Consider the following 10,491-nt stretch of genomic DNA (forward strand, 5'->3'; position numbering starts at 1 on the left):
AGAAGCTTTTTGTTCAGTAATATAGTTTATTGTCCTTTGGGTCCTAGATTAAGAAGAAACAGCAAGATGTGCTTGGTTTTTTAGAAGCTAACAAAATAGGATTTGAAGAAAAAGATATTGCTGCCAATGAAGAAAATCGGAAGTGGATGAGAGAAAATGTACCTGAAAACAGTCGACCAGCTACAGGGTACCCCCTACCACCTCAAATTTTCAATGAAAGCCAGTACCGTGGGGTAAGGAATCAATTTAAATACTTGGTGTGTGTTTTTTTCAGATGGATTTGCTCAAATCCATCCTATCCATTTCACTTTCTTGCCTACATATGCATACAATCATTTCTCTTGTTCATTCTTTGCATCCATCATAGGCAGCTCAGGTATTTTGCCGATGACTAGGAGGTAAATGAGTGATCCATCAAAATTACCTATAAATGTAGAAATACAGATTTTGAACATATAACTTTACATTTCTTGATCTCAATTCCAACCAGAACAATTGTATTAATGTTTCCGGTACGTCCATGAAGGAGTCTCTGAAAAGAGGTCAGCCATTTGACTTATTTAGATTAACATTAGTTAAAAAAAAAAGAGGAATGTCTTATTAACTGCTTAAAACTAGTAAATACTTTTATTTTGGTATCATTAATGAATTTTGTTAAAGTTTTAATTCAGCTCTTTGAACTAATGTAAGAAATGAGAGAAAATATTTTTCTTTTTTCTTTTTCTTTTTCTTTGCTTTGTGACTGGTGCTTTCAAATATGCTGTCTTGTTTAGTCTTCATTTAAACCGTGGAGCATTTTCCTTAATACTTTATTAATTGTATATTCAAGTACAATTTGTAGTTTATGGCTATTCTAGGCAGCGCAATGGCAAGTAGAAATCTAAATAAGACACAGCCTCTTCTCTTAAGGAGCTGATTAGGAGTGGGGTGTGGGAAGAATCATACATGCCTAAAACAATCAGAGAATAGTTATGAAGTCATGGTAGAGAAAGCATAAGTAAGGGCCATAAGAATTTCTAATAGAGAACTGTTTGCATTGCTATATCCTCAGAATCAGCATTACTGAGGAACAGATCTTTTTAGAGCCAGCAATCCATATCTTCTGGCCCATAGGTTTATACAGGAGTGAAACAGACACTTTTTGGTGGCGATCTTTTCATGGACCAATTCAAATCATATAAGGGATGGGTGTGACAAACTTGAGTTTGTTGGCACAGAAGTGTTTGTCTTTAGTCACTTCTGAGGAGGGGGGCCTAAAAATTTCATCTGTTGCTGCAAACATAGCCAAACTATGGATAAGGAAAAGGCAAGTATGCTATCCATTTAGATATTGAAATCTCACTTCCTCTATATTTGAAATTTCTGAAAATTGGTGAATTAGAGTGGTTGAAAGAGACCTCAGGGGTCATACAGTCCAATCTAAAGCAGCATATATTATCTTAACCTCTCCTTTTAAAAACGGACATTTCAATTTGTTTGACTTTTGAAAACAAACACATTTTGGGTTATAAGGGTAACATCTGAGAAACCACATTTACCTGGTTTATTTCTCCTTGCGAAGCCACACTGCAAGGGAATGGGGTATGTTATGGAAATAGGGCAAGAATCACTGAGAAATGGGAAGATGGAAAGGAAGGGGCAAGAGGGTGAGACTCAACCAAATGCATAAACATTTCTTAGTGGGAAAGGAATCCAACTTCTAGTGAGTACTTCCTGGGTGCCAGGCACTGAGTTAGGAGTTTAAAAACAATAAGAATGAAGATTTGTCCCTATACAGACACTTAGAAGAGTATATAGCAACCTTTCATACAAAAAATATTGCATGTCATCTATTGTGCTACATGTTTTGTGTGAATTATATCCGTCAGTTCTCATACTAATCCCCTGACATAGGTAATTGTTCTTATTCTATAGATGAAGAAATTGAGGCCTAGAAGTGTTAAACTGACTTCCTAAATTACACAATAAGTGATGAAGCTAGGATTTAAATCTAGATATGCCTTACTCTGAAGCTCTTATACTTTCTATTAAATCACTGCATTATTCATTTTCTTATTTATTCAAAGTTTCCATCTTCATTCTTTTCTTGCTCCATTATATGGTGGGTCTGACCACAGCAAGTTAAATTTTCTAATCTACATTGCCAACCAGCTGCCTATTAGGTTTGGCTGATAATAAGAGGTACTAGTTTGAAGAATGGAGGGCAGGAGGAGAGGAAAAACCAAAGTATCCTCCTACTTTCTATCAGGATGATGCATGACAGTGACTGAATCTCCTTTATGGTACCATCTCTACCAGGTACCCCAGCTCCTGGGTCCTGTAATATCACCTTCTTTATTCTTTCCTTTTGCCTTAGATTTGGTAGCAGTTTCCTGTTGTTTGCTAATCTCTGGGTTGTCTCACCATCATGTGTTTGCCTTTTAGATTTTTTATCTTTTCTAAGTAGTTCTTCATATTAAATTGCCTGTTTTAACTATCTCAAGGTTTCTCAATCTTGGCACTACTGACATTATGGGTTGGACAATTCTTTGTTGTGAGCAACTGCTCTGCACATTGTAAAATGTTTAGCAGCAACCCAGGCTTCTAGCCTTGAATTCCAGTAGCACCCTTACATTTGTGAAAACATATCTCCAGACTTTGCCAGATGTCTCTGTGGGAAAAATTACTTCCTGTTGAGAAACACTTAACTATGGTAGCTTAGGTTCTTATTTCCAGACTGGAATGTGACTGAAAGAACTACCCTATTTATATACATGAGACTCTGATATAAAAGATACAAAATTTATAAAGTAAGCTTTGCTCTGAAAGAGCTGTGCTTCTATATGGATAACTAAAACATATTTCCATGAAATAATAAATAATATTATACCAACATATGGTATAATACATTCTGTATTAATGTTATTGGAATCTCAGAGATGTAAATAAATTATCTTTATTTTTTCTCAAGAGAATTCCTATATAAGAAGCAGACAGTCACAGTCTGTTTTGTTTACTCTTATATTCTTAGCACCAAGAATAGTGATTGGAATATAGTAGGTGCTCAATATATATTTGCTGACTAAATTCTTTAATCTGGCTTAATTGAGAAATCAGTGTTCTTTTCTTTCAGAGTTACAAATCTGTTTGTGTTTGCTAAGTCCAAGGCCAAAAAATCATAATATACTTTGATACTAAAACAAAAGAGTCCCCTACATAGCATTTTTATCAGATTTCAATAAAGCTGAAGACCTGCTTTCTTTCCCATAATTTTAAAGAATGATAAAGGTTTTTGTTGCTTTGATGTTAGTAAGAAATATCTCTTGTTAGATTCTTTTAACTAGCATTTTGAGGTTATTTCAAAGTGATTAAGTATAGATATGATCTATATTGTTTGTTTACCTTGAGTAGCTTATAGATCATGTGTCTCAGTATGGAACTAGTATCAAGATCCAGTTAGTTTCACTTTTGAATAGTAAACTCAAAGAGTATAGGAGGCTCATATATGCCTGTTATTTAGGGTTTATTCCTTTGTCAACATCTAGGGTACACAAAAAGATGATTTGAGTCAATCTTTGTGGAGACACTAGGGGCTCTAAACAATTCTGACTATAATCCCTAAATAAGGGAGAAATTCTGATGTATCATGGGGTGGGGCTCAAATTTAGGGTCACCAATGGCTTGAGAGGCTCTCAACTTTATACCTCCAGATTCTTCAGATACCAAGAACTATACATGCTAGAAAAGAACCGTATAACACTGTGATCTGTTAGTGAGGCAATCTCTAGAGAATCCAGCATATTGAGTGTTAATTATATCAGTTAAATGCTAAGCTTATCTCTATTTTAAATCAAACAAACTAAGGCCACGTATAGATAGTGGCTCTGTTTCCAAAATATGTGTGTTAGTAACTCTATAGTCAAATTTAGGGTATTTTACTTGTTATTTTTGGAAAATATTTGGTGGCTTAGAGGATGACAGTATAAAGAAAGTCCAACCAAATTCAGTCACATGACACTTGCTTGGCTCACCAGATAGGAACCTTTTAGTAGCTTATTTGCTCTTCTGGTTATATTTCATGAAAATCATATTCACTTCCTCCAAAGATAGCACAAATTTGATATTCTTATGGCCCTGGGCATATCTAGCAAATATATGGTCTACCATAGGCTCTGAGGACACCTCTACCTAATAAATAATAGAACAAAAATAATGGGAAACTGGAACAAAAAATTCATGCCAGAATAAATAACCTCTTACTGGTAAACTCCTTTGGGCTGTAGAGAAAGCTGCTTGCCCAAAGACAGATTTCTGTGTGATGCGGAATAAGCCATTTTGCAGTTTTTGCCCAACAGAACAGCGTATCTTCTATATACATTAAATGAGATCTAATAAGCCTTGCCTCTTTATTATCTTTTCCATAATTCTAGCATTATGGAAGTTAGTTAGCCTGCTGCTACCATGGAGGTTGACTAGTCAAGCTATTTTAAATAAATGTCCTCTTTTTCTTCCTTTTTATTTATTTATTGTTTGGTTGCATATTGCTAATTCTTCTTCCCTTTTTTTTTTCCACCGAGGACTATGATGCCTTCTTTGAAGCCAGAGAAAATAATGCAGTGTATGCCTTTTTAGGCTTGACAGCCCCACCAGGTTCAAAGGTATGATTTTCCTGTTTTATAGGCCACTTTATTGCTGCTGAGATATTTTAATTGTAAGATTTCTACCTTTATTAAGTACTCAGATTAAGCCAGAGACCAGGCAACATAACTGAAAGGAAATGTTCCTGCTCTGCATGCACTTAATTCCTAGTAGGGTAGTCAGATGTGCATAATCAAATATATACGTACTAGTATGTGAGTAAGAAGTAAGTAGAGTGGCTTCTTCACCAATCTTATCAAGGCAGCAAATTTCTCATTAACCCATTTGCAAATAAGTGGTAAGCATTTAAAGACTCCATTATTCTAGCTGCCATTCATGGTTCTACATCGACATAAAGTGTCTTAGTTCATAGTAATCTTCTTGGCAGCATCTATCGTCTTTGTGTGAGGCAAATGTTAGAGTCATCCATTCAAATTAACTGAGGACATTTGAGTTTCAAAACTGGTCACAAAATTGCTGGCTAAATTTGGAGCTTTTCCTCTGCCAACAAAAAATTAATATTTCAAGTGGCAGTATTCCCATGAAGACCATATAAAGAAAAGAATCAAAAATTAAATTGCCTACATAATGAAATGTCTCAGAACTCTGGACTTTAAATATACCTTTGTCAGGTCCAGTGGGAAGGAGAAGTCAATGCAGGGTGAGGATTAAAAAGTAAAGTAAAAATAGGTAAATAGGGCACACCTGGCCACCCCACCCCCTTGAAAATAGGAGTGCCCTGCCCACCAGGAGGCCTTGAGGAGCAAGAAGTCCAACCAGACCCACCCCCTTCATCAGCAGAGGGCCCTGCCCTCCCTGCCCCATAAAGGAGGTGAGTGTCTAGCCCTTGACTAGAGATGAACTTGGTTGCCCAGCCCCCTTGATGATTGGAGTGCCCTACCCACCCCCACATCTTGAGGAATGGTATGCATGGCCTACACCCACTCCTTAATATGCAGTGCATGTGGCCTGCTTCACCAACTTGACATGCAGCCAGCCTGGATGCACAGACTTGTTTCCCCATTCTGGCACGCCCGACCTGGAACCCCTGGACAACAGGCCTTAGTGACTTGAAGTGGTGCTCCTGGACCTGCCACCATGACAAAACATACCAAGATACATGAACCTGCCATCAAAAATCATTGTGCCTGGCAAGGAAATCCTGGACAACCAGCCTGGCCACCTTGGCACTGGCCCCATAGCTGAGACCTGACACTCTCAGGCACACGAACCTGCCTTCTTGACCTGGCTGGCCTCACCCAACACCCCGGACCCCAGGACTGCTAAAATGGGGAGATAAAAAACAACCTCCAAATGAAATAAAAGGAGAATTTACAGAAAATGAACTAAATGAAATGGAGGAAAGCAATTGTTCAGATAAATAATTCAAAGTAATGGCTATAAGGGTGTTCAAACAACTTAGTGAGAACTACAAGGAACTTAATGGTAACTATAAAATACTTAATGAGAACTACATCAGCATAAAAAGAAGGCTGAAACCATGAATAAGAATCAAACAGAAATGAAAAATGACATAAATGAAATAACTACAATAAAGAATACCCTGGAAGAAATCAACAGTAGATTAGAAGCTGAGGACTGGATCAACAAATTAGAAAACAAAGTAGAAAACCACCTATTTGGAGTAGCAATTGGGAAAAAAACACCAGGGAAGTTTAAGGGAGCTTTGGGACAACATGAAATGTAACAACATGGGGGTACCAAAAGGGAAAGAATCTGAGTGAGGAATATAGAACCTGTTTGAAGAAAAAATGACATAAAACTTACTTCCCTAACCTGGTGAAGGAAAAGTCACACAAGTCCAGGGAACAAAGAGTCTCAATCAAGATGAACCGCCCCCAAAAACCCACACAAAGACACATCATAATTAAAAGAGCAAACATTAGAAACAAAGAAAGAATCTTAAAGGATGCAAGAGAGACAGAAAGTTACCTACAAGGGAGCCTCCATTAGACTCTCAGCTGATTTCTCAATGTAAACACTTCAGGCCAGAAGGGAGTGGCATGAAGTATACACAGGAATGAAAATGAAGGGACTGAATCCAAAACTACTCTATCGAACAAGTGTATCATTCGAAATTGAATGTGAAATAAAATGCTTTGCAGACAAAAAAAATGGCAAAAGGAGTTTATTACCACCAATCTAGTACTGCAAGAAATGCTTAAGTACTATTGTAAGAAGGAGAGAGAGAGAGAGAGAGAGAGAGAGAGAGAGAGAGAGAGAGAGAGAGAGAGAGAGAGAGAGAGAGAGAACACATGCAAAGAGAATAAAAATGACAAGAAATAAGTACCCACCAATCATAACTTTAAATGTAAATGGCCTAAATGCTCTAATCAAAAGACATAGGGTAGTTGAATGGATAAGAAAACATGACCCATATATATGCTGTCTATAAGAGACCAACCTCAGAACAAAAAATTCACTTACAGGACGACAGTAAAGGGATGGAAATTTTTTTTCCATGTGAAAGGAAATAGAAAAAAAAGCTGGGTAGCAATATTCATTTCTGACAAAATATACTTTAAAGTGAAAGCCATAGCAAGAAATAAGGAAGGACACTTAATAATACTAAAAGGAACAATATAACAAGAGGATATAACTCTAGTAAACGTATATGCATCTAATATAGGAGCACCCAAATATATAAAAATATTTCTGGAGGATATTAAGGGAGATATCATCAGCAATACAATCATAGTAGGGTCTTTAACACCCACTGACATCATTGGATAGATCTTCTCCAGTGGTCGGCAAACTCATTAGTCAACAGAGGCAAATATCAATAGTACAACGATTGAAATTTGTTTTGAGAGCCAAATTTTTTAAACTTAAACTATATAGGTATGTACATTGTTATTAACTTAATTAGGGTACTTCTAAGGCTTAGGAAGAGCCACACTCAAGGGGCCAAAGAGCCGCATATGGCTCGCGAGCAACAGTTTGCCGACCACGGCTCTGCTAAAGGATTCGTGACCCACAGGTTGAGAACTGCTGTTCTAGACAAAAAATAAAAAAGGAAACAGTAAACATAAAATACACATTTGATTAAATGGATTTAATTGAAATTTACAGAACATTTCACCTCAGAGCTGCAGAATATACATTCTTCTCAAGTGAACATGGGGCATTCTTATATATAGGCCACATGTTAGGACACAAAGTTTCTAAAAATTCAAGAGGATTTAAATAACAAACATCTTCTTTGATCACAATGGCATGAAACTAGAGGTCAACTACAATAAAAACACCCCCAAAACATTCAAACACATGGAGGCTATATAGCATGTTATTAAACAATGAAGGGTTTATCAATGAGATCAAGGAAGAAATCAAATCTTCGTGGTAACAAATGAAAATGAACACACAACAACTCAAAATCTATGGGACACAGTGAAAGCAGTCCTGAAAGGGAAGTTCATATCACTACAGGATTACCTCAAGAAACAAGAAAAATTTCTAATAAACTATCTTGCCGGGGCTGACCAGCAGACCCTAAGTGACGGATGAATGATTACTCTGACACATGTTTCTGTGAAAAAGACGGCTAAGAGACTGGCTAAAGGAAACAGACAGCCCCATTCATCTGCCTCCTTAGGCTTTTATTATAGCAACAGCTTGAACTAAAATTAACCTCTAGATACTATTAGCAAGGTAAGTATCCTTGAGAAAACACATGTATCTGTAGTGTCTTTAAAACAAGGATGTTTTGAAGTCTAAACATAAAGATTCCAGCAAAACACCCAGGGGCTCAGACTTGTTTGGAAAAGTCAAGGCAGGATCTGCTGCCTTTGACAAGAATCCCCTAGAGGCCTCTGACCTTTCAGATAATCCTCCTTACAGACTTTCCAACCAAGTCCTATGCTCCCCCACAGGAGATAAGGGTAATGTTGAGTAAAATTAAACCAAACTGGGCAGGAAGAGAGATGATTCCACATTGGAATCACTTTCCTGATGCATTTGAGCAGGTAGTTAAAAGCTTCAGGATTTGTGAGGGGATTAGCCAGGAAGAGCGATCATCACTCTGGAATGAACAATAGATGTTAAAAATAGAAACCTTAATTCAAAACGTGGGTTCAGATTTGCATGTAAATACATTCTATAATACAAAATAATCCTATCATCTATCGGATATATATTACTCCGTCTAAAGTATATTTTTCTCACAAACAGTCCATATTCATAAATATCACATTTGGATTGATTTATTTTTATCTTTATACACAGTCTGTTTTTCCCAGCTCTGGGCACAACCAGGAAGAATGAGAAAACTTGAATAGGATTATAACTACTGATGAAATTGAAGCAGTAATCAAAAACCTCCCAGCAAACAAAAGCCCTGGCATGGATGCCTTCACTGGGATGTTTTACCAAATATTTAAAGCAAAACTAGCATCTACCTAGTCAAACTATTCAAAAAGAATCCAAGAGAATGAAACACTTCCTAGCTCTTTTCATGAGGCCAACATAAACCTAATTCTAAAACCAGATAAAGATACTACAAAGAAAGAAAATACCAGCCAATATCCCTAATGAACATAGGTGCTAAAAAGTCCCATACTTCCCCACACTATCTAACCCTACAATCTAAAGAATTAAAAAGGGAACAAAAGAAAAGCCCAGATTAAGGATAAGAAAGGAAATAATAAATATCTGAGTGGAAATAAATGACATATATACTAAAAAAATATATGTATATCAATGGAAACAAGACCTGATTCTTTGAAAGGATAAATGAGATTGATGAACCTTTAGCCAGTATCAAAAGAAACAAAGATAGAGGAACCAAATATATAAAATCAGAAATGAAAAGGTGAAGTTACAATTGATACCACAGAAATACGAAGTATTGTAAGAGAATATTATGAACAATGATAAACAATATGCCAACAAACTGGACAACCTGGAAAAATGGAAAAATACTTAGAAAAATACAACATTCCAAAATGCAACCAGGAAGAATGAGAAAACTTGAATAGGATTATAACTACTGATGAAATTGAAGCAGTAATCAAAAACCTCCCAGCAAACAAAAGCCCTGGCATGGATGCCTTCACTGGGATGTTTTACCAAATATTTAAAGCAAATCTAGCCTACCTAGTCAAACTATTCAAAAAGAATCCAAGAGAATGAAACACTTCCTAGCTCTTTTCATGAGGCCAACATAAACCTAATTCTAAAACCAGATAAAGATACTACAAAGAAAGAAAATACCAGCCAATATCCCTAATGAACATAGGTGCTAAAATCCTCAACAAAATATTTCCAAATCAGATCCAGCAATATTTTAAAAAGATAATACACCATGACCAAGTAGGATTGATTCCAGGGATGCAAGGCTGGTGCAATATTTGAAAATCAATAGATGTGATACCTCACATAAAGAAATTGCAAGACGAAAATCACATGTTCATATCAATTGATGCAGAAAAAGCATTTGATAAAATACAACACTCATTTTTAATAAATACACTCAGCAAAGTGGGAATGGAGGGATCATACCTAAACATAATAAAAGCCGCATTTGAAAAACCTATAGCCAACACCATATTTAATGGGCAAAAACTAAAACCATTTCCCGTAAGAACAGAAACAAGACAGGGATATCTGCTTTCATCACTCTTACTAAACATCCTACTGGAAGTACTAGCCACAACAATTAGGCAAGGAGAAAAAATAAAAGACATCCAAATTGGAAAGGAAGTAAAACTGTCATTATTCACAGATTACATGATATTGTACATAGAACACCCTAAAGACTCCATCAAAAAATGACTAGATTTAATAAATGAATTTGGAAACAGCAGGATACAAAATTAACACTCAAAAATCCATAGCATTTTTATTAACCAATAG

The 10,491-nt window shown here is 36.3% G+C and overlaps 1 protein-coding gene across 1 annotated transcript in view; it reads left to right on the plus strand.

The window, feature by feature from the left end:
• LOC102758323 (SH3 domain-binding glutamic acid-rich-like protein) overlaps window positions 1–10,491 on the plus strand; it is a 31,007-nt gene that overhangs the window by 4,368 nt on the left and 16,148 nt on the right. The window contains exons 2-3 of the mRNA XM_006774962.2: window positions 48–233; window positions 4,557–4,637. Coding sequence (XP_006775025.1) covers window positions 48–233; window positions 4,557–4,637 — 267 coding nt within the window. The remainder of the gene's footprint in view (window positions 1–47; window positions 234–4,556; window positions 4,638–10,491) is intronic.

The sequence above is a fragment of the Myotis davidii genome, unplaced genomic scaffold (genome assembly GCF_000327345.1).
Source record: "Myotis davidii unplaced genomic scaffold, ASM32734v1 scaffold649, whole genome shotgun sequence".
In the NCBI taxonomy this organism is placed as follows: domain Eukaryota; kingdom Metazoa; phylum Chordata; class Mammalia; order Chiroptera; family Vespertilionidae; genus Myotis; species Myotis davidii.